Genomic DNA, 25,008 nt, shown 5'->3' with positions numbered 1-25,008 from the left:
GCCAGTGTAGAACCGCTTTAAACCTGCTTTCTGTCCAACAGCCAGCAGGGGGCGACTCCTCTGGTTGTAAAACTAAGTCCAGCTGCACAGAAGTCTATGAGAAAATAACTTGATTTGTTACCTCAGTAAACATTTTCCTCATGAGTTTATGGTCTAAGTTGCTAGTTTCACGTCTTCTTTAATGCAGCACGATGTTCATTTTGTAAATGAAGGTCTCGTTTACAGTAGTTGATGAAGGCGGGAATGTTTTGGGGCGTCACTACATGGTGAGTGACAAATTGATTTCATTTGGATATTTAGTGTCCTCAAGTTGGATTCACTCCTTAATTTCATAAAACTAAGATGACGATGGATAACTTCCAAACTTGAGGCTTCAAAATGGTGTCACACAAACCGATGGCTGACATCAGGCTTGCTACTTCATATGCAGTCTGTGGTTGCGACCGTAGCATGTAAACTTTTTTTCACCAAAAGTCCACATTACAACTTATATAGTTTGAAATATCTTTTCCCAGATGTGGACTTTTTATTGTGTATTATAAAACCAGTTTGTGTCTTTATGCTTCGGTTTCTGTACAGATTAAACTGATTAAACTTGTTATGTGTTCTTTTGAACTTCAGAGATGCTTGTAGGAGGATTTTTCGTACTTTTGGTCGAAGTCAGGCTGGTTCCACCATTTCCAGATTTTGTATTGAGCTAAGCTAACTGGCTGCTGGCTGGAACATTATATTTAACAAACCAACATGAGTGATATCGCTGCAAGAATAGGTGTGTTTTGTTTTTTGAAGGCGAGGTTGACTCATGACAGTGTGCTAATTTAACCATGCACTTTATTTTTTCTGTATCTTTCTAATCATGTGAAAAACGAGGCTATAATTATTGTATGATTCATGCATGGAGGTGACTAATTACTGATTCACTTTAACAGCAGCTATCACTCATCCGTTGTGTTGTTCTTATTATCCGTGTTCCTATTAATAATCAAAATGATACATAAAAGCTAAATCAAGCGCTTCACAAATGTTATATCTGTCATTTTTAGAACCGTGGGGACAAAAATAATCCACTGGGAAAATAAAAGTTACTCCTTAATTCGTCTTAAATTAAATTTTATTCCACTTAAATAAATATAATGATGTAAACGAGTATAAATCAGTTATATGTTTGATAAATACCTCTGAATCAGTCTCATATGTAACAGTCTGTAAAAGGGAAGTAGCGTGAAAAATTAAGTGGTAAAGGCAAAGATTAACTTAATTTTTTCTGCCAAATTTATAAATGACGACACTGATGTAAATGAATATAAATAAATATTTGTTAAATACCTCTGAATCAGTCTTATGTGATACTGTGTGTGAAAGGGAAGCAGCAGGAAGACTTAAGCAGGTAATTTTTTTCTATCAAATTCACAGATTATGAACAAATTAAACCCATTTTCCAACTTATAAAGTCAGTTTTTGTGCTAACTTTCTACAGTTATTGGTTATTTCTGTGCTTATTTTGTTTTTCCCAACTTATATTTCAAGTCAAAAATATGAAATATACTGAAATGGGGGCTTTAAGCATCATGTTAAACTTGCCATTGGCTGCCAGAAGGCCTTCGTCTACACTTTATTTCTTGCAAAAGATAATACCATAGCTGCACACAAGCAATAGAAGGATCTCTTTTATCTTGTCGACTGTCAGTGTATTAATCTCTGGACCTGTAGTTGCTGTTCCTTTAGAGAAAGTAGGGATTTTAGGTGGACTGTCTGCCACACGACTGATAATCTACATGTACAAAAGTGAGTGGTGTTTTTTCCTGCAAATGTCACCCTGGACTTTAGAGAGAGAGACAAAGAGCCTCTGAGCAATAAAGAAAGACACGGGTGCGACTAGGGTTTATTACTTTTAATCAATTCAGCTAGCTACAAAATGTCCACCACTTCACACACTGACAGGATACAGAGAGGGAGTCTTTAATATTACATGCGTTGAGGACATCAATCTCACAGTTTAACCTATTGTGTCATTCAGGTTTAGGTATTTAATCACCTTACTCTAACTACTCGACATTTTGGCGATTTGGTGTGCATAGCTCTAAAGTACAGAAGCAACAAAAAAACCCTTTTGTATGTATTTTTTTGTTCCAGAGTATAGTTATCATTGTTATTCAATATGATCATTATTTTTACCAATAACAAACCACACGGGGAGAATAAACTTACAGATACAGTCTTCTTATAAAAGTAAGGTCTTTCAGAAATATGCGTCTTTGCTTTACATTGCAAACGTTTATTTTTTTTATTTTTTCAGAGCATCCAAAACCTATGTTACAGTACACAACCAGTCCTCATCTTTCATCACATAATCAACATCTTCATCACTGAACTGCATAATCGTTTAGAAAACAGGTCTTTTTTTTTTTTTTTCCTTTTTTTTTTTTTGCAATACAACCCCAAGTCCTCATTTTTTTTCAACTTTATCTCACTTTTTTGATCCCTTTTGCATTATTGTACAACGAGATGGTCACAGTCGGTAAATATATCGAGACAGAAAGAGTGGCACTATTGCAAACTTGCAGGAGTATGGAACGATCAACTGTGTCCTAATACTGAGCATGCGTTTTGTCAATTTGCTACTGCCATGTTATCATTTTTTATATATATTTTTCAGACAGGTTTTATTTATAAGACTAAAATCTACCATTTGTCATGCAGAGAACGCACAATTCACATCACTTGGAATGCAATGTCTAATACAGCTACAGAGAGTCTAGTTGCACATTGTCTAAACAGTAACTCAGTATGATTGCGATGAAGGAAAATGTACCAACGACTGCCCTTTTTTTTGATTGTAAGTGCTCTTTGCAATCCCGTTCAACTGTACCGCCGACTTAGTAAACCTCCACTCGTGTTTTTCCATCGGTCTTCTCCCTTTTTTTTTGTCGTGACAACACCAAAATAAGAAGGAGCATGACAGTAGCCTAAATGGAATGACACAGTTTTACTAAGACGATACTGAGATACTGGAAAGGAAAAAGAATCAAAACAAACAGCTTGTATAGCATTCCTATTATATACTTGTCATCCAGAGCAGTATACTTTTATATATATATATATATTATATATGATATATTATAATATATGATATATATATATATTTTGATAAAGAGAATAAAAACTTCACAAGTGAGCTAGAGAGCCATCAAGTCAGCACTATATACAACCTTTGGAAAGAATGATATACGGAGTATAAGAAATCATCTTTTTACGAGGACAATCATCTTGAAAAAGCTCGACAGACGACACACAGAACAACATTTACAATGGGGAGGGGAGGTGATATGTGCATGTGTGCAAACCTAGAAGGTCAATACCATGATGAAAGCATGTCAGCGCCTGTCGATGTGTGGCGCGGGACGCCGGGACGATCACGCTCTGGGCTCAGGGCGTCTAGCCACTGCCCAGCATCTTTGTGGCGCGCTGGTTGGCCTCGTCAATCCTGGTCTTGTTGGAATCAGCCTGGAAGAAGGAAAGAAAGGAGTGGAGGAATGTTAGTTTGACTGTATTGGATGGTATTTTCATTGCTTTTCTTTTTGGTGTAGAGACGCTGTAGAAGTAGCTGGGTCTCCAATGTTCTTACACTTGGTGGGGTTTTTTTGGCACAAAGTTCCACAGTAACATTTCATTATGTTGTGATTTAAACGGTCGAAGTGGGAACTAGACTTCTGTAACTCCTCATGACTCTGTTTTCTGACCAACAAAGTCAGTGGTGATAGAAGGATGTGGTGGTGCAACGGGTCAAGCAAAGAACTTTTATTCAGGAAAGTGGGGTTTGGATCCTGTGTAAAGTTAGATTTTTTTTGCATTTTTGTGCATCATGCTCATCTCATCAAATCAGCTTAGGATGGAAATGTGCAAATCTTTTTTTCTTTTTTAAAATTCTGCCATTTTTTCCATTTACATGTATCATATTTCTGCCTACTGCAGCATTAGCAGATGTAAGGTTCAGCTTTTTGATTTAACTTGTCATCTAACCAGGTAGGTTTACCTATACAAGGCCAGAGATGTAATGAAGGACATACTTCAGTGGTTACTATACTCATTATTTTACAAGTTTGACAACTTTTAGGTACATTAAAGATTCCCTAATGTTTTCTAAAAAGGATTTTATTTCTGGCAGTGTGAACAAGGAATGTCCTCTATTTGCTAATAAAATGTCCCCACAATGTTGTTCAGCTACTAACGAAGCAAAATTGGAAGATGATAAATGTTATTTTGGTGCCTTGTTAGTAGAGGAGGCAACTCATGATCTCAGTAGTTATAAAATTCTGACTTGATTATAATGAATAAAAGACAAATAACCAAAAATACATGTGAATGCAGCAGATTTTTAAAAACAACAATAACAACAACAACTCTGTATTTGTCATGCTTTGGCTGCACCAGGTATTATTTCGTTACTATATTTTGGCAAATTTGTGTAATTTCTTAGTAATATCATTTTTAAAATAAAAATTCTTGAAGGTAATTAGCTATAAATAAGTAATTACAGATACAATAGTTAAAAATGGATCAAATTAAGTGGAAATATTGAGGTCTATGTTTTTTTATTTTACAAATAATCCCTTTCTAATTCCATATACTATCAAGGCTTTGGTAAATAGATTTTTAAAAAAATGTATAATAATTGTGAAACAGCTTCAAAGCTGTAAACCATCATAATCGTGTACCTTCTCCATGATCCTGTCGATCTGGCGGTTCTGGGTGTCGATCTCGTTGCCCATGTCCAGGGCCATGTGGCGCAGGTTGCCGATGATGCCACCCACCTGCTCCAGGTTCTCGTCCATCTCATTTTCCCGGGCATCGTCTGTTACCCTGAACACACAAGGTTGAGATTTAAATACCGCAACGTCTGCACGAACACCAGGTCACAAACACGCCACATATTGCCGTTGCCACCTGTGCCGGCGACACTGGCATCCGTATTTCCCCTCTGATCCTCGGTGAAGCAGAGCCTGACCTCAGACTTCTGGACACGCTGTTTGCTCTGCAGTATTTCACTGCTGCATCCTTTTATGTCATCTTAAAAAAATGCTTGAAATACTTAGTGTCTAATATTTAATTAAGGTGTCATTTGGAAATAAACTAGAAACATTACAGCACAGTTTGAACTGCAGTGACACCATAAAGTATCTCATATGATGTTATTCGACTCCCAGCATCAGTCCAATTCAATTTACGGAACAGTTTAAGTTCCAGAAGCTGTTTGGTGCTGACTCAAGACTATAGATTGAGATAAAAATCAAGTTTAACATTACAGATGTTCAATATGAGTCACCTGTCAATAGACAATAGTACTGTATGTGACCAAAACCTCTTATTACGAGTGCAAACACAAGAAATGTAAAGTATCATCCACAGTCAATAAATAGTTTGAAACCATAAAAAACTCATACAAATATCAGGAAATTTACATCACCATCAAATTGGTTTCCAAATATGAAAGCAGATGAATGAATGAGTGGTGGAGTAATGCATTACTGTAATCACATTACATCTGCTCATCAGTTACAGTTCCGTTGGCTGGTTTTCACCAACTTTGCTTTTGGTTTTGTGGTTCTACATCATCAAAGAGTAGATCTTTTGCATTTCCTCTGTGTTATGATTTGAGTTTCTGCTGATATGTGGGTTTGTGTGTGGTTTACTGTTATATCGTTAACTGGCGAAAACATCACAACGCACCTCAGGTGACGTCGTGGAGTACGACGAAAGTAACTAATTACTCTCTACAGGAAGTAAATAAGAAAAACAATGCATTACTTTAAAAAAAAAAATAGTGTGAGATACGTTCCTTTTCTTCGAGTGAACGTCTCCATACTGATGGTTTGATAAAGAGGTGCTGACTGAACACTCAGCAGTTAGTAATAAATCAGACAGTCTCATTTTAGTCTCAAATATTCTGATGATGTATTGAAACAAGGACATAGGCGATCAAGGATTCATTAATCTCTTGATCTCTTCTCTGTTCATTTTTTCCAAACTCCTCTTGATGTCTTCCCACCTCTACAATGACTGTTCTGACCTCCAGAAAACTTTTAGCTTGTGTAAAACTTGTAGCTGCCATTTTGTCTTACAGGTCAATACAGTTATTCTTTTCAGGATTATATTTTGGGCATTTTTATGCACTTATTTTACATCAACAAAGAAGGGAAATATTGGGAGTTACATGCAGGAAATGCTCTGCAGCCGGTCATCAGACCAGTTCGCCTGAACCATTCAGCTGATGGGTTGCCCCTGGATACAGCATTTCTATTGGTGGTTTGTAGGTAGTGCTTTGGTGGAAACACATTTATTTACTACTTTAATTTGAGTTTAAAGTTATATAGTATCCACACCTCCATAAACTTGGGGCTAAAAACAGGTTTAAACAAGAAGCTACACTGATGCTAACAGCTCAGTGAGGCTACACTATAAACAGTAATTCAAACTAAGTGACAGTCCTAAGATGCTGATGCCAAAAAGGTATAAAAGTATTTTGTTTACCTTGTTCACCATTTATGGTTTAGTGTGTTGATATGCTCACATTTGTAAAATGGCACAAAACTTCCTATCTCAGTTCCCAATTGGACGAATTTAAACCTCAGAGCAACACTAAATGAAAAGAGAATTCAGCAAAGTAGAAACAGTTTTCAGTCTTCTGTAGAATCCTGTCACTGACATCCATAAAGCAGCACAGCCTGTGTTTTGAGGTCAAACCTAGGGAATGACAAATCCCCACAATGCAATGGTTGAAAGACACAAATCTTTCAAACTCTACAACCCTGAGTAAAAAAAATAAAGCTTATATTCTTCAGGCCTGAACAGATTCCTGTCGAGGTCATCATGGTATTTCCCACAACGAATGAACAGATTAGCTTCTCATAGAGTTGATGTATTGTGAGCTTAAACTCAATCAGATGACATTCCAATTCAAATGCATTCGATTTTCTAATTCATAAATATTAATCTCTAAAAGAATATTTGGACATTTTTGCAAGTATTTGAGTTTAATTACAAGACTGATACCACTCTTATGTCTGTATGTTATTACGAGCCAGGAGATGTTTGCTGAGCTTGAAAACAGCTCATCTATCTTTTTCTTAAGGTGATAAAAGTAACTCTAAAGTGTTGTGTCTTGGTGAAAAACTGAATCATAAAAGCTGTAAGCTGGAGGACTAGAAGCTTCATATTTACGGTTAAATTACTCTCATCAATAAAGCAAATAAGCACATTTTCTAAAAAATGCAAAAGTATTTTTAAATTGCTGTTTGAACCCCATACTTGGTTCTTTTATAATCCAAAGTGCCACACTAGCATTTAAACTCCTCTGATAAACCTCCACACATCTCCTTCCATTAAACTATGCATCAACTTTTAAGTAGCCTGTTTTTTTTTTAGTTCTGACAACTTCTAAGGAAATGATGTATAAACAACAAAATACATTGAGTTAAGAGAACTAGCTTTTGCTCTGCGGGTAAAGGTATTGTTAACTACTGCTTACGTAATAATTGGTTCATAAAAATGAAGTTGTTCCAAGCTATATTCAAAACAATGTTTTAAGTTTTGTTGTTGCCATAATTATGGCAAATTAAAGACCAATGTGTTGCTCCACTGTTATGGAGGAAGGTGATTTAAAATCCTGACCTCAAGAAAAATGATCGTCAATTTCATTAAGTTACTGCAACTTAGGTTTAGTTTCAGAGTTTCAATCACACAGGACATTAAACAATTACCAACATTACCACATCAACCCAACTCATTAAAATCACGTGTAATTAAGTAATTAATTGGCGGTTAAACATCCCTTCTCATCTGTTCCATTTTAAAACCTCCTGCTGCCCTCTTACCTGCGGATGAAGCCTCCACTGATGGCCATCTGTTCACGTTCGTCCACCACGCGGGCGGGCTGGCTGGCCACCACCCCGTCCTGGTTGTTGCCCCAGGCCTTGCTGGCTCCGCTCTTCATCCTGCGCTCGCCGGGCAGCGACGGAGGAGAGACAGTTACTCAGACGGCTCAACTGACAGTTCATCATTTACCTCAACCAGGCTGGCTTCCCATTAGTCAAGTCTACAAAAGAGAGCCTTGGATTTGAGGTACTGCAGCAGCATTTATATACATTTATCAATAAGTGGCGCAATCAGCTGACACAAAGGTGTTAATTGGTTTCATGCATCCAGCACATAAATATATGGTGGGGACTAGACTAAGTCAAGCAAAGCATAGCAGGCATGGACTGGTTGGTAGACTGGGTTTAGTAGGTTCATTCAGTAGTAAAGTGTGTGATGTTATATCATGTACGTATATAACATGCTGTTCAGAATCAGGCAGGCCTTGTATGCTGAGTCAACTTTGGTATCATCTAGATCTGCTGCAACCTTCAGCATGACTCACTTTTTTTTTTTTTTTTCTTGCTTTCTCAAACCAACCTACTTCTGCATTGTTTGCAATAACAAAACCCCACCCCACTCCAACAGTTACATGTCCCAGTGTGACAGAGAACAGAGAAGACACAAGCTTTTTGGCAGACACACAACACACAGGACCGTCACATTTGTTAGGAGGGACGACGATTAATGCGGAGAACAAACTGCGAAACGACAAACAGAAACGAAAACAAAACAAGAAACTGGAGGGAGTCAATAGAGAGTAACACCCCGACCTTCTGTGACACCCCCACCCAACCTCGGCTTTAGGGGTTTTTCTACTTTTCTTCCAGAGTTCTGGTCAATCTGGGATGCCAGGTAGCATTGAAGCAGAGGAGTGAAGCTCGTATCTGCTTTTTGTCTCAAGATGAACAGAATGTGTTCTGACAATACAGCTGTGCCGGCTTTGTAAATGTCACTTCACTCCGCCTGTCAGCATCAGTTCTGGGGGAGGTAATAGTTACAGGGCATCTTTTCATCTCTTTAGTTGTTGTTTCATCTCCAGAATCTTAAGGCACTTTGACAGCTTTCACCGTCCTAAGTAATTATCTAAACAGACTTGTCCCATTCAGCAGCGCTCTGTCCTTCCTCTACCTGTATTATGGTGTCAGTTGCTGAGTTTTTGTATAACCTTGGAGTGCTGTGTGGATGTATTCTAGCTGTATCAGGGATGGCGATGGCTCAGCCTCCTACACTGCTTTTATTAATAGAAATGGACTGAGGCAAGGCTTCGCTTAGCTCCCCGTCCCTGCTGACACACACCAGTGTGGTAAACACACACGCTACCCTTGTCTGAGTCCTTTCTCTTTGAATCTATTTCCTTCGTCTCTTCAGTTTTTTTTCCTCTCTTCTCCTTTCTTTCTTGATTTTATTTCTCCCCGTCTCCTCTCACATCCCTTTCCTTTTCAATTTACTCCCCTGCTGTCTCACAATGGATATAATTCACATCTCTAATCAGCTTTGCCGTGATTGAACTGCGATGATCTGATTAGATCCTATGCAGATCCAGACTCTTCATTCCTTGAGTTTACTGCAAGTTGAGCTATCCACCAATCAGTGGCGCACAGGCAGACGGAATATGGAGGCATTAAGCTCCAGAAAAAAAAAAAGAAAAAAAAAACCCTGAAGTCAGCCAATTCTGAGAGACAGCCTGCATGCTGAGGGGATTAGGAAATGCAGCGAGCAGCAGCGCTGACAAAAAATCCGACGAAAACATGCCGCTTTTGTCGCTCTAGCATCCGTCTACGTGTGCATTCGGTTTGAGTCAACTTCCCAGCAGGCTATCATGCCACTATCTGATATGGCTGACCTACATGTGAGCGAGTTCCCCGCGGGAGAGGGAAGCTTAGCAAACAGTAACGTTGAGCAGCCAGTGCAGGATAAAGGCTCATTTAGCACAGCGCTCTGCAGGAGAGGTGGCACTGCAGAGAAACTGCAGCAGAACCACGGGGGGAAAAAACAAGGCAGCGGTGGGTTGGATCGCCACACGGAGCCGTGTACAGACAAGGGTACCACGCTGTACATGCGCAGTGGCATGATGTACCCTTTTTACACATCAAACATGACTGCGTCCCTGAAGATATCCCACTGCGCATGTGTTCTAACCCAGTTTCCAGCTCCCTCGCTCCTCTTATTCGCTCTTTTTTTTTTTTGCTTTGAATGTGTCATACTGTCATTTTTGTTTTCGTGAGCTGCGTTCACTGCCTTCCTTCTAACGCTTGACAGCTTTGTCATGCAGCATTCCTTCTGTTCTCATGCAAGGACTTCAGTTAACATCTTTTTTGAAAAAAATCTCTCCACGCTTTTGGAATTCTATAAAATCACAAAATTATGTCTGAAATCATCGTGGCAGTGTCATTTTTGTGAAATTGTTTTTTTCTTTTAGCACTTGATGGTTTTGTCATACAGCACTCCCCTTTTCTCTCGCCTTTCTTTCTTCTTTTCCTTCTGTCCAACATAGAAAATCACAAATTTATGTCTGAAACCACCCTGGCAGTATCATATGCTCACAAATGCAAATTATATTCTGGCCCATAACTATAGGCTTCTACACTCTCTGTTTACAAATTCATACATTTTGCAACTATCTGCCCTTTATTCCCTTTTTCCCTATTTAGCAGCATTGTTCATTTCACCAGAAGTAGCAGGAAATGGAACATAGAAAAGATTTGTTCATCAACATCTTCACGGTTAACATCAGCATCATGATCGTAGCATCATCACGTGTAGCATTGCTGTTATGAGTTGCATCGTCATGCATGCATGAGCATTCAAAAGGGTCATGCTCGCCAGTCATTCCATGTCATTGGCGCTCTGTGGTGTAAAAAGAAATGGTGGTAGGTGTGCGGGTAGGGGAGGTGGTGTTTAAAGGGGTTAAAGGGGGGAAACAGAAAAAAAAAAAAAGGTCTCGTTGCCTGCGAAAAAGGTGAGGATCTACTGGATGTTAGAGCGGTGTGGTGGTGGTAGAGATCATGCAGATGAGGAGAAGTGTCAAACAGTCCTGGACCAGGCTGACCAAAGGCATTTTGGGACCCGAGATCACTAAAATTTCCAGCCGGAAGTCGACACATTAAGATGATCTGAGTGCCAAGATGCTTCGGGAGCCCCAGCCCTGCTCTTTTGGTTGAATCTGAGTGTTTTATTTTGGGGAGGTTAACAGCTACAGTGTTTGCATTATAGAAGTCCCCCTTCTTCCCAACACCCTGCATCAATACTTGAAGAAGAAAAAAAAATCCTCTTCAGAAGGAATCGATGCAAACTGCTACAAGAGGGACTTCTACAATGGCTCCACCTGCATGTAAATCACTCCCATTATAAAGGTGTTTGGAGAAGTGGAAGCTTAGAGAATATTGCACTTGGAGAAGGGCACTTTGCAGAAGGGCATCAAGAGAGGCACTTATTGATGAACCATGGCCTTGGCTGTGTGGAGGAGGAGAGCTTATAGCATGTGGAGGACTGGACTTTATGGGATTTGGGTCCCGCCAGTCTATTTGTGCACGTCTGCTTCGACTGTGCGAAGAGACACTTGAATCTGGGAAGTGGATTGTGATGGTTTATCACAGAGTTTGTACTTTGGAAGTGTTTTGGTGCAACTTCTCAAGGCCAATCGTGTAGCGACGGCTCAGACTGATGGGATGTTCGCCAGTCGTGGAGGCTAGAAATTCAGGGATGTGTGCAGGCCAATCCGGTGGAGAAGGCACCATCAGAACCCAAAGCTGCTGCGTGTGCCCGCAATTACCCACAGTATGTGCATGCACGTATTATCAGAATGTTTATTCATTGTTATTTTTTATTAAAGTCGAACTGAAATTAAATTAAAAATCCCTTTTTCTATTGAAGCATTCCATACTTGGTAACAACACTTGCTGTTGCTTTTTTTAATAAAAAATTGTGAGGAGAAAATGTTTTATGTTTATTTCTGCAGTGATAGCGCCCCCTACATGCACCTTTGGTTCTGACTGACAGTGTTGATTCTGGTAAATTGATTGGTGCAATATAATGTGTGGTAAGGCAGCGTAATATTCCTTCAGTTGCAATGGACACACAGAAGTTAACTGTCTGTAAATAACATTATTAACAAGTCCCATCTGTACGTTTTTGTCAAATACTGGACTAACGTACAGAAGTCGGGGTCGACTGATGCAATTTGTTCTGGGCCAATACTTACACTGATTATTGATAAGTATGTGATAAGAAACTGATACTTGGAACAAAATGCATTTGCAACAAAAATGAAAATCTTCATGTCAAAATTTAGAATAAGACAAACTCTGACAAAAATTTGATTAAATTCCCTTTTTAAAAATGTAATTACAAGGGAACTTTTAAATATTTGTCCTTCACTGTTGCTAGGCGAGTACATGTGGCTGCAAGTAATTATAACAATGAATATAATTTATTAATTAGCTGTCATATCCAAATCCATCATTCCTTATCAGTACATGTGAAAGGTGTACATTGTCTTACATCTTTATTTTTAGCCTTTTTGTACTTTTGTAATGTTTCTTTCATGCTTCATCTGTGTCTAGCTGTTGTAATATGAACATTTTCCTGGTGAGGGATCAATAGGTTTGACCTTATCTCATCCTATCAGGAAGTTTTTTTAGTTGTTTTTAAAAAAAATACCAATGCCAATAATTGGAAAAATGCTGAATATTAGATACAATAATCAGCAGGCTTGATAACTGGTCAAACCCTAATATAGAATTAATTTTCTTCACTTTGTTTATACTGTGACATACTGTATACAACACATATTAGTGATGCTGTTGCACTTCTGGTTGAATGCTAAACTGCATTATGTCGTCTTGGTACTTGTGCTCCGAGCAGTGACAATAAATCTGACTCTAATCTAATTTGCTATCACCGCTTTAGACCCCTTCCTTGCAAAGAAACGCAGCCAGAACAGCAGCGAATGTGTGGGAGCTGCCAGTGATTCAGCAGCTCCTGAAATAACAGGAACAGAAAATAACATCTAGTGGGAATCACTGCAAATATTGGCAAACACTGCGGGGAGCTAGTTAGCTTAGCTTGCTGGCTTCAACTCAGCAGCATGATTACCAGCGTTTCATGATATAAAGGGACATTTTGAATTGTATAACTTGATTCTTTGATGGCATTTCTGCAAATACATCATCAGCAGTTGCAACGTTCCTCACATAAGATTTCAGTTCGACTTTAAGTGTGTATTTTGTGTTATGGGGGAGATTTAGAGGGATTTTAAAAAGGCATCGTGTCCTCCTGTGTCCACCTCGTATGGATGAGAAAGGGCCAGAGTCAGTGTTAATTTGGTAGCTGGAGCAGAGCGGACTATTGGCTGATGGCCATCGTGATGTCACTTCTACCTCGGTTATTTTTTTTTATATATATTGTTTTGATTTCTCAGGTATTTATTCTTATCTTTGAATGGCAGGCAGGCAGGCAGGCAAGCAGCACCTACTTGTTACATGGACAGGAGCAAAGACCACAGAATTTCCCTAGATCGTTCAAATTCTTTTCTGCATCCTTCATGTCCTTATTGATTTGGTCCATTCCCTCCTCGATGCGCTCCAGTTGCTCTGATTAAACACAAGTCATTTATCCCCCACAGAACGAAGCACGAGAAGAGAGAGAGAGAGAGAGAGAGAGAGAGAGAGAGAGAGAAGAAGAAGAAGAAGAAGGAGAGGAGAAGAAGAAGGAGAGAGATAAAGAGAGGACAAAGGAGAGAAGACAACAACTTCAGACACTATGACGAAAGAAAGTCAAACCAAAAAGAAAAAAAAAAATCAAAAGAGGAAAAACTGGACGCCACCACATATGTAAAGAACCTTTGGGGCACATTGTCAGTACCTACTTGTTACATGGACATATGAAAAGCCCACAGCATTTCCCTAAATCTTTTAAATTTTTCTCGGCTTCCTTCATGTCTTGGTTGATATGGTTCATGCCATCTTCAACACGATCGAGTTGCTCTGGTCAGGACAAAGGGATGACAGTAGTGGAATGAATTTCATTGACTGGTTGACAGAAATATGAGTTATGATGAGCAGCAGCTGAGTGTGTTTTCTGCATGTGAGCATCAGATCGAGCTTGAACGAAGCTGAATCGATTTGGGGGAATAAAACACAATTATGTGCACTTAAGGAGTTTTTGGGCAAGAAAATTGTATTTAAAAAAAAAAGCCCCCTAAAAATCAAATAATGACTGCAATTATGATTTCTCAATCTACTCAGTGAATCCAGTTGAATTCTTTCGATACTGATGTTAAAGGAACAGCAAAGCATTTTGGGAAATGAGCTTATCCACTTTCCTAAATGATCAGATCGATACCACTCTCAAATATGAAGCTTCAGCCATGAACTGTATATAAGAGATGGATGTAGCCACCCGCTGGTTTGTGGACCATTTCGAAGTCTTGAGTTTTGAATTTGGCTGTTTTTGTCTTGATCTTTTGAAAGCAGATGTGCCTTTATGATACTTTAACAACCTGTTGATCACTTTTTGCAAAATTAACAACATTCTATATTTAAAAGTCTTCGAACTCGCGACTGAGACCATAAACTCATTAGAAAAATATTTACCAAAGTAACAAATCAAGTGAGAAATCAGGTTGTTTTCTCACTGATGTCTTTACAAATGGGCAAACAGAGACGTCGCCCCCTGCTGGCTGTTAAAAGAATGCAGGTTTAAGGCACTTCCACATTGGCTTCACTTCTCAGACCCGGCGGCTACATCCATCTTTAATATACAGCTAATTAGCTTAGCTCAGGATAAAGACTGGAAACAGGAGCAAAAACCGAGCCTGGCTCAATCCAAAGGGAACAAAATCTGCCTTCCAGCACCACTTTAGCCTAACTTAAAACTTAGACTGGAAGCAGGAGAAAACAATGATGTAATTCCTCTAAAACCACAACTAACAATTTTAACTCTTCCGTTTTAGTGTGGTTTAGAGATGCTGGCTAGCATTTTTTTTTTTAGCTTTGGACAGAACTAGCCAGCTAAGTTTACCACCTTTTGGCATATTTATAATTCATACACGATGGTTCAATCTTCCCATCTACTTCTATGTAAAAAACTAAATCTATGCTTGTCCCAGAATATTTAACTCTTTCCCTGCTTGTTCTTTATGGCATATGCTAAGTGTCTGAGAAGTTAGAGAAAACCTCTTGTTTTTCAAGTGTCACCAAAACAAAGCAAAAAAACCTCACTTGAAGCCATTTAATGTAGCGCCGCATCATGCAACACTGACAGCTCTTTGTTCCCACTTGTGAAAACATTAGGATGGCAAGCTGCAGTGAAGCTGCTCCTTTTTTGTTCAGATGTCCATCGAATTGAGTCCCTTCTCGTTAGCTAATGCTAATGAGAAGAATTCAACACATTCTTTGCTTTGACCATGACCTAGCAGCTACTATATGAACCGTAACCATACGGTTACTGCGATCATTCAGATAGTATTGGGACGTAGACATGTGTATGTATCGGCAGATCAAAGTGTGACCATGATGGACGTACCCTTTTCTTCATGGGAGGGATTTTGCTGACACCATGAAGCAAATAAAACTGGCCTCTTTAACTGATAACTGCCTCTGTTGCTTTATCTGGCTTTGCAAGTGCTCGGTGTAACTGAAAGGATTTCAAGTATGACTGGATTCTGGTTTATGAGCGTCGGGGCCTTTGTCATGCTGATGCGGTGGATGGTGGGTTGGTGACTGTTCCACAGCACAAAGAATTTCCATCCTGATTGTGATTAAAGGAAATACAGTGCAGGCAGAGTGTGAAAAGGGTGAGGCACGGTTAAATATGGAGCGGATTCAGAAACTAGTTCATTGACTTTCTCTGATTTGTAAAATCCCTGGTTGGCATGCATTTATGTTAATATATGCAGCCAATAAAGGATACCATGTTGGGTTAGTGCGGTTATTACAGGGAAACGGGGCATTGAGCATAATGTACTCATTAAGGAGTGACTGTTGAGAAAAAATGGTCAGTTTGTGTTCGATTTCATCAGAAGCAAATTGCTGCAGCCTCTGAGAACTGTTTGCAGTATCAAGTGATGTAGAGATACAGGCTTTCTGCTTGCACAAAAGTCAATTACAGGGGGTCAGAGGTCAGAGCAGGCTTGAAGACGCCTGTGTGTCCAGTCGGCCGTTGCAATTAGTTTTGTGGTAGCGATCCTGCAGGTGCAGAACAGCACTGGAGACACTGGGGATGAGGGGATAAATGAAAGGCCGGAGGAGGGATGGCGCTTTCATCCCCACGAGTGAGCAACCATGCAGTTAAGGGTCCCCTATTAAAAGACTGCTGACTTTGTTTACAAGGGGCCACGGCTTCCCTAGAGGCCGGTGCAGCACCTTTCCATATTAACTGTGTGGTGTGCACTCTGTAAATAATCCTATTTAATGTTCATGTGAAGGGGATTGCTCATCAAAAAACCGCACTTAACCAGGGATTGTACAAATCAGCGTATGAGTTGATAGACGAGTGGTTGAGTATTTTGTCATTACCAGCTAAATCGATCGTTTTTCTTATCCACCTCTGGACTGCTAGCAGGGTGGAGGCTTTATTCAACTGTTCTCAGACCTGTTGTTTACAGGAAAAGGCTAAATGTAGGTTGGCCAGATTGCAATAATTAAAGAAGTGACCATGATAGGACATGTTTATAGAGAGGCCGCAGTAGGTTTTTAAATTACAAATAGATCCGAGAACAGCCGAGAAGTTACACCTCCACCAGCTGCCACAAGGACGAGCACATTAACTAATACAGAGGATTTGGGTTTTTGGTACAGCAGTGGCAGCCATTGAATATTCCTCACAGCATCTGTTAATATTTGGCACTTTAGAGATTTCCTTTCGCTGCCCTGTTTCAGCTAAAGAAAAGAAAAGAAAGCTGCAAGCAAATTAAAAGCAGTTAGGCAAACCAGAAAGAAAAATGTTAGCCAAAGGAAAGAAAAGTTAAAGGAAGCTGAAAGAAAGAAAAACTCCCCCAAAAGTTAAAACTTGCACCTCTCACCAAACAAACAAAACCATGCGTTAAATCAAAGCCCAAAAAAGGAAACTATTAATTTAAAAAATCTGGGGGGGAGAAAATGAATTAGTTGGGAAATGCATTTAAATGAAAACAAGCAACTGCGTATGAAACAGTTCATCCATTCACAAGTGCTTAACATTGCTATCTACAAATAAGATAGTAGCGCTGCTTTCATGTGGTTATAATCAGAATTTATTACTTTTTCTAATTATCAATCTACAACATCTGTTAAATACGACTAGCTGAGTTGTTATATGTGGCGACTAAAGTTGCCATTTCCCCTCTGGTCGACTTACCTCCCTGCTCGTCCAGCATAACCAAAGTCCTGATGCCGGCATCTTTGCTCTATTCCCAGAAGACAGTCAGGCGGAAAGGAGGGATGGGGGAGAATAAAATGAAACATCGGTCAGTAGTGAAGCCACAGCAGCTCAGGGAATCATGAAAAACACGAGCCGCCGTATACAATTTTCATTTAACCTTTTTTCGGAGCATATTTCCCTCCTGTCTGTTTTGTATTCCATTATATTAAAATCCACATGTGCGATAAAACAGAACAACAGGCGGCTATTAAAGCTACAGATGACTGACTCACAGACCAGAGAACTAGTCTCCATATTGCTTTTTCACAGCAGATAATTTTCCCTATTTTGGGATACTTTGAGATCAGCATCTTTGCTCTTGTTGTTAGCTGAGAAGGTTGATACCACCCTTCTATCCATGCAGCATAATGAAATAAAAGCAGATAAAACACCTATCCACGCTCCAGCTAGACACTGGTCGGGCCAAGAATCCAGACTTTTAATGCTAAACCAGCTCTCCTGCTTCATATTAACATGAAAATTGTAAACATTTTCACGGCTTTTTCTCAAAATAATCCCAAGAATGTTGAATTATGTCACCATTTGCTACTTAAAATCATGTAATTGAACCGTTTTTTGCATTTTAAAACCTTTTGAACCTCACTCGCTTTATGTTTTCTGTAAATTGAGCGTCGCTGCGCCCTGGGATCATTTGTTGATGCTCCTGCTGTCCAGAATATTTCGCTCCCCCATCTTCATACCAGCACTGCTATTGATTACGAGGAGCAAAGGTCATGTGGTCATTACACCTTAAGCAGGAAACACGGAAACAGCCCCCAGGAGATCAACAATATTAACGCTGGCAGCAAACGGGAGTTCTCATTAAAATGAAAACACCGCCTTTGGATTTCCTTGTACAAACGACATAGTTAATAACGCATGAACCCGAGCACCTTTAGCGTTACTATTTCTCTCTACCCTCCCAAAAATTTATCATGCAGGTTGTGTTCTGGTTTCATTTCAGCCTTCAGGTTTTCATTTTAATTCCTCCCCGACTGCGGAGCGTCTGAGCCTGCATGAGCATTCAGCGGTGAAGCTATTAGTGACTCATAGGCCGGTTTGGCTGCAGATTGGGATGCTGGTAGAAAACCGTGTGAGAAGGAGCAGGACAGCCACGCTCGCTTCTTCTTCCTCCCTGCTGCTTAGAAATGCAGCAAGGCCACACTAAGATGAGGCACCTGGCTCGGCCTGATAGGCATAAATAAGATTATGGTGTGTCAGTGGATACACAAGCATGCATGGATGCGCACACACACACACCGTTACGCTGTCGCCAACCCCCTCCTGCCTCCTCAGCAGTTTGGGAGCAAAGCCACATTGATGTTTGAGAGGCGAGAGGGGAGCAATAAGGGAGCCGGAGTATAAATTATTCTGTAACTCAGTAAGCCTCTGTACAAGAGAAATCCCAAAGTAGCTGAAATGTGTCCCAGAGGGAAGCCGGGAATAATCAGCCATGATCCCAAACAGCACTGAGGACGGTTCACTGTGGCAGGTTGACAGGTTTTCATACATCTCATATGATGCTTTTTTTTTTTTTTTTTAGCCTTTGATTAGAGATCATTGCTATGAGAGCTTCCACTATTAAATTTATCTGCAACTATTTTGATAGTTCAATAATCAGTTAATAAGTCTGACTATTTAAAAAAAAAAGAAAAGAAAAACACCTTCAGATTCCCTGATTCAGCTTCTTACACGTGAATATTTTCTATTATCTTTAGATTGTGAACAAAACAGACATCTGAGGACGTTATCTTAGTCTTTAAAAAAACAACCATTTTCTGACATTTAGGCTAATTAACTAATTGAATAAACAAAAACAATCAAAATATTAATCAGCAATGAAAATAAACATTAGTTGTGCTAATTGGTTCTTAGATGAGAATATCTAAAAAATGATTCCCTTTTTGTACTAGTGATTAATTTTTCATTTTTTCTATATTCCTTATTGTAAACCTTCTTTTTCAAAACACCCTTGTAGTAAAGAGCAATCTGTTCTGTTCAGCTACGTACTGGGACAAACAGCAAAGTCAGGCTTGTTTTCAGTGAAACTCTCTAATCAAATTATTTCTGATCAGTTTTTAAAATACTCTAATGATCTTGTTTCGTTTTAATAATTTTGCTTTAACAGACTCGTGGCCGACCAATGGACTCGTTACACTGACAAACGGCTTGTTAAACACAATTATTATCGTCCTTTAACACATTTCGAGTTGTTTACATTCCATACTGTGCAATCTTACACATCCTCAAGTGACTAATTTGCACATTCCTGCACACTGTAAACACTGCCATTACTTGTATTATTTAGAATATCCTTTATAATATCTTGGATTTGTGTGACACATTTTTCTTATTCGCCTTGCAATACTTACTGTTTGACTTGCTTTTTAAAAAATGTTGCGTTTCTTTCAAAATACTCGTTAGTGTTTTGCAAAACGCAGCGTCAAATTTCTTGTATGTGAAAACCTTCTTGGCAATAAAACAGATTGTGGAGCAAACTGTGGAATAATCAGTCTCAAGAGGGTAATTAAACACTATGTATGCTAATAAACACTCTTATACAGTCGAGCAGCTCACGGTAACGTCTAGATGTCTAGATGTTTACATGGAGAAATCAGGTGTCTGCTTATGGGCTAGGAGTTTAGTCAGTAAGAAACATATTTAATCAAAAACTAAAACTAAAAATGCACATTATATGTTTCTGATATTGTTGCTATGCAGCCATCTGACAACTCTTCATCTTCTTCAGTCCTATTAGATGATGTCACATATTGCACACATGACTGAAGTTTGGATTTAATAACAGAAATCTTGTGTTATAACATGAATGCCATAGAACTCCAGCTTCATGTTTGCTATCTTTTTTTTGTTGTTGCAATAACTGGCATCCAAAAGCAATGTTGTAACTCAGATGAGACTCATTTTCATTAACGCAGGAGGAGCGGCTTACATAACCACCGAACTCATGTCTGTCCTGCTCGCTGCCTCCATTTTCTCACCCGCTGATATTTCTGGCTGTCGCCGTCTCCATTCGGCGAGATTTTTTATTTTTTTTTTAATAAGATTTGTATTTGCTCTGCGTCCCCCCTCTCTGTCTATTAATGCTGCAGGAGCTGTAAACTTTCTCCTCCTCCTCCTCCTCCTCCTGCAGTACAGTGAGATACGTCGACTGATGATCAATATGACCTTGAGAGCAGCTCGGCGGCCACTCCCACCCCCAGCTGCCCACTTCTTCCTCTTCTTCAATCCCCTCTTTCCTCCATCTGTGTCTCCTCGCCGCTGCATTCGCTCCCAGTTTATCACAGTACTATTTATCGGCATGAATGTTACATGAGCAAATAAAAACCCCGCAAGAGCCCGTTTGTGTATATCTTTGTCTTTTCTCTCTGGCTGATGTCGGTTCGTTTCCCGTAATGTGCAGTTATAACTTATCACTCATTCGACTCACGGTTCACTCAGTCCTGCACTAATGGATACCAGCACTTAGATCGGAGGAACGCTGCGTGTATTAAAGGTGAAAATTCTTTTTTTTTTTCAGATCACATTAACACCATCAACACCTCAAACACCTGATGTATAAGAAGTGAATCTGCCTGTCAGCCAACAAGTCATTGTCAACAGATATCAGCCAGAAAGTAAGAAATAAGACGATGAAAACTTCATTCTGGGTCCTAATAAAACATTTATGAATAGCTTGGCATTCTGGGAAATATCCTTTTTTTGTTTCTTGTTAAGATTAATATAAAAATATCCGATCTGTTCATTAAAGATGAAGCTACAACTACAGATTAGTTCATGTTGGAAGAAAGAGAAAACAGTTATTGTGTTTTGCTACATAACTTTTGTAAAACCACAACTTGTATTTATTTATGTATTTTTACTTTCCTGTGCAGATTTAACAAGAAAAACAGAACGCCTGTGCTGGGAAGTGTTTCTCCTGCTTTCCTCTTATGGTTTCCTTGCTTAGTATTTATATTTAGTGCACAAACAACAGGTTCTATCAGGTTTTTCCATCTAACTCCAACCTTGTAAAATATTACGTTTATACACATTTTTACTGCATTCTCAATTACGTTTTGAGGGAAACTTGTTTTCTCTATGCTTACATTTGTTTGTGACATAAAAATACATGTGTGATCAATAGATTTTTGTTCTGCTTGTCGCTGCTTTTCAGCCAGTCAGTCATATATTAAATGGGACAAGACCTTGGTCACCTCGGTAATCCAAAAAAATGAGGAGATGCTTTAAACATGTGGTGGAAAAACTGCATTTTAAATAAAACCACTCTATTTTCCTAAACCCAACCCTGGAACACTTGGTGCTTAAACCTAACCAGTAATGCAAAAGAGGCTATTTTAACCCAAAATGTGGCATTTTCATAAATCTAACCAGGTCATTTTGATGCCTATCAGAAGGTGTAGCAAAACCTAAATTAAAAATAACATGGTGCATAAACCCAGTCTCCTTTATGGAGGTCCTGTTGCAAATGTATGCCTCCAACTCCTGATGCAAACTTTGTAGCTCTTAGGTAGAACTGTTATCTTACTGAGAGAAAACACAATTCTGTCAATATGTAAATAAAAATGCAGTTTAGATGTATAGGAATGTCATTTTTCTGGAGACAGGGTTTCTAACTCTTTCAACAAATACAAGGAATAATCAAATGTCCCCAAATGTCTGAATTTTCCAGTTCTAGTGTTTGTTTCTTATCATGCCTATATCAGTGCTGGATACTAAATCACAGCAGTGTTTATTCGCTTTCTGTTTGAGCTGCTTCTTACAGATTTACTGCAGCGCAAACACGCATCCACACAACAAGGAGCTTCTTACATATTCAGTTCTGGTCCTGAGAAGCAGCCTATTGTTGGTGTTCTTTGTTAGAAAACGAGAATAATGAAGGCATTGTGTTTAAAAAAAAAAAAAACTGTCATGGCAATGAGTGCCTCCCACAGCAACACATGAGAAATAATGTGTTGTAGTTTGTAAAATGTAGAATATCTCATCTATAGAGGTGGAATTATCTTTCAGATTCCAACACAGACCGGAAAAGTATGTTTGTTTTAATTATGTTTGTGGGCCTGCTCTTTAAGTTGGAGCCCAAATTGCTTAAAAATGTAAATTACAAAGCAGGAACAAACTGAATTAGACTCTTAGCGGTAACGTTCAAACTACTAAAATTGTATGATTTTGATATTTTGTGGCAAAGTCCTCTTTTCTGTGATTATACCAAAGACTCAGCTTCGTCTTCTTCTGGTGCAAATGTATCTAAAACATGATAGATTTCCGGTATGACTGCATTAATTGCTCTCATATTTTATTATTATAATCAGAAAATGTAAATTGAGGTTAACTCCAATGAGGAGCCGTGATCCAGAGTGTTTCTCTTACCTCCTCCACCAGCTGCAGCATACGACGAGTGCTCTCTAGTGACTGTGGAGGAATAAAAAGACACCATTAGTTTCCACTTCCAGGACAAGTTTAAACAGTTTTACTCATCATGAAAGCAGCAGTTTTCTCAGTTTCACACACACACACGTAAAAGAAAAAAAGGTAGAAGATGTGTTCATTCAATCGAGCACGCATCAAAACAAAGTGGAGTCAATTGAACAATCAGCGGGACACAGAAAGGATCAATGACTGATGCTCATCGACATGAACTCGACATGAACTCACAGAGACGGCCTGTCTGCAGTCTCAGTATCGAATGTGTCCGACCTTCTGATGGGGAATCATGACAAGTAATATTTCTGAGAAGTTCATTTTCTCACAATCAATCCACTCACATGCTCGGGTAGAAGACTGAACTGCTTGAGAGCTGAAAACTCACCGGTGACTTACACAGCTCTGCCAATAAAAATAACATTTTTGTGCTAAAAGCAGGCTTTGATTCCCTCCTTCTCTTCTATCCCTTCCTCTCTGTGTCTATTATTAGCTTCTGTGGCAATAGATATGTAACTGCACGTTCCAGTTCTCCCTGTAAGAAGCGTGATGCTGCAGAGCACAGCAGCCGTGATATCTTGGCCTTTTTAAAATGACACAGCTTCGCCTCGTTGTGCTCGCCGGTCGTCCGGAGCGGTGATCAGATCCGGCACTGAGCAGCCATTTTTGATGTCTTTTTTTCCTTTTCAACTCATCTGTCTCTTTTTGCATTCTTTCATCTCGCCTTTTCCACCCTTTTTTTTTCCTTTCATGTGACATTTTATTGCTCCTTTCTGATCTGAAACAGCTATTACGCGAGCTGTTGTCTCTCTCTGGATCTGAGAGCTCGTGTAAGTCGGCGCAACAGAGGACCAAAACTGTTATTCCGACGCCGCCATTTTGTGCATGCCCCTTACGTTCATGCATGTGTGTGTGTGTGTGTGTGTGTGTGTGTGTGTGTGTGTGTATTATGTGTTTAATATTCTGCTCAGCTGTGCCACTGTGAGTCATATGTGAAGCTGGAGGGGTGTGGGCTGATCTGCTCTGGGCCATGACGGAGACTTTCTCTCGCTCTTAACTGCGCACACGCTCACCTTCACACAGTCACATGCTGCACATGAATTCCTGCACGCTAACACGCGGTCGGCTTTCGTTCCGAACACGCTCGTGAGCGCGCTTGACCGTTTTGCACAGACACACAAGTGGAGATGTTATGTAAAGTCAGATGCAGGTACACAAACAGACAACATGCAAACTGTCACAGCCTGGGGCAGAAAGTAGCGTGGTGCTGTATAATTTCTATCATTATGCATTAAAGCACTGAGGAGCTGCGGTTTTTATAATGCATACACACTATAAGATTGCAGTTAAACTCCCAGTGGCTGAAAATGGATTCTGTGCAGAAATGTTACTGCATGTTTATTCATTTTTGTCATTTCAGGGTCTGATCATGTGATTCAAATTCGTATGCACATTAATGCGCCTAAATCAGATCCCTGTAAGTATGCATTAATGCATGCATGCCATCTGAAGTCAAACGGCTGCTTCGCCGCCACTGTGTTGCTCTCACCTCGTCGGCCAGCTGGTCAGCACGTTGCTGCATGTCTGACAGCTCATTGCGCATGTCCGCGTCATCTGCCATGGCTGGATGTGGGGGGTGGAGAAGGTCTCCAACAGGGAAGAGAAGATCCTAGTGGGAATCCGGGGAGGGCTGGAAGAGAGAGAAAACCGTGGAGCTTTTAGGACAAGAGAGCTGCAGTGCAAACAGCCAGTGAGGCGTGCAGGGTCTCGAGGCGATGCATAACATGGATAATTTGATGTGCGACTGCTGTGACGTCAAAGAACGAACATGTACCAGTCCAGGATTCAAACCCGCAACATCAAACTTACATCTTCTTGTTCTAGTAAAACAGCAGCAACAGTGTCGGTTTTGGAGGCGTGTTAGTCACAACAAGTCTGCTTTTGTTAAAGACTTATTTGCATTTTCTAACTAACTAAACTCAACCCCAATTCATCATAAAAACTCCTGTTTATCGTTTAAATTCACATCCATCCATCACCGGCCGAGTGTCCTGTCAAGACGCCCTTGAACAAGGTGACACCTGCCTCCCTCCTCACCGGCTGCACGTTAATCTAGAAAACAGCAGCTGCTAAAAGGTAGAAAATGGAAAATGTATCCCAGAGAGGCAAGAAAAAAAAAAAAGAGCATGTCATGCATAAAATGGCACAAATGTAATTAGATCATGTTTATATTTATAACAGTCACACAAAGACAGA

General features: G+C 39.7%; 1 protein-coding gene across 2 annotated transcripts; it reads right to left on the bottom strand.

The window, feature by feature from the left end:
- Positions 1-1,876: 1,876 nt before the first annotated feature.
- Positions 1,877-24,373, bottom strand: snap25a (synaptosome associated protein 25a). Of its 2 annotated transcripts, none has more exons than XM_008301967.1 (7): positions 24,302-24,373; positions 22,702-22,743; positions 17,251-17,299; positions 13,781-13,898; positions 7,872-7,991; positions 4,716-4,860; positions 1,877-3,504 (listed from the first exon to the last, which is right to left on the bottom strand). In XM_008301967.1, the coding sequence occupies exons 1-7, from the start codon at positions 24,371-24,373 to the stop codon at positions 3,436-3,438; spliced, it is 615 nt and encodes a 204-aa protein (XP_008300189.1). In that variant the 3' UTR covers positions 1,877-3,435. The 2 variants fall into 2 exon arrangements, with proteins under 2 accessions (XP_008300189.1, XP_008300188.1); XM_008301966.1 differs by lacking the exon at positions 13,781-13,898 and adding an exon at positions 13,388-13,505.
- Positions 24,374-25,008: the final 635 nt, after the last annotated feature.

Source organism: Stegastes partitus, unplaced genomic scaffold (genome assembly GCF_000690725.1).
Source record: "Stegastes partitus isolate 25-593 unplaced genomic scaffold, Stegastes_partitus-1.0.2 Scaffold1739, whole genome shotgun sequence".
Lineage (NCBI taxonomy): Eukaryota > Metazoa > Chordata > Actinopteri > Pomacentridae > Stegastes > Stegastes partitus.
The sequence above is the reverse complement of the archived record's forward strand: the minus strand, read 5'-3'. Positions and strand labels throughout refer to the sequence as shown.

Bases quoted from the DNA above. Each gene is read 5' to 3' on its own strand.
- snap25a (XM_008301967.1), bottom strand. From the start codon at position 24,373: ATGGCAGATGACGCGGACATGCGCAATGAGCTGTCAGACATGCAGCAA. The intron at 13,899-17,250 runs GTAAGTCGACCA...TGTCCTGACCAG, and splicing joins TATGCTGGACGAGCAGGGAG to AGCAACTCGATCGTGTTGAA. The intron at 3,505-4,715 runs GTACACGATTAT...TCCTTCTTCCAG, and splicing joins TCGACAGGATCATGGAGAAG to GCTGATTCCAACAAGACCAG.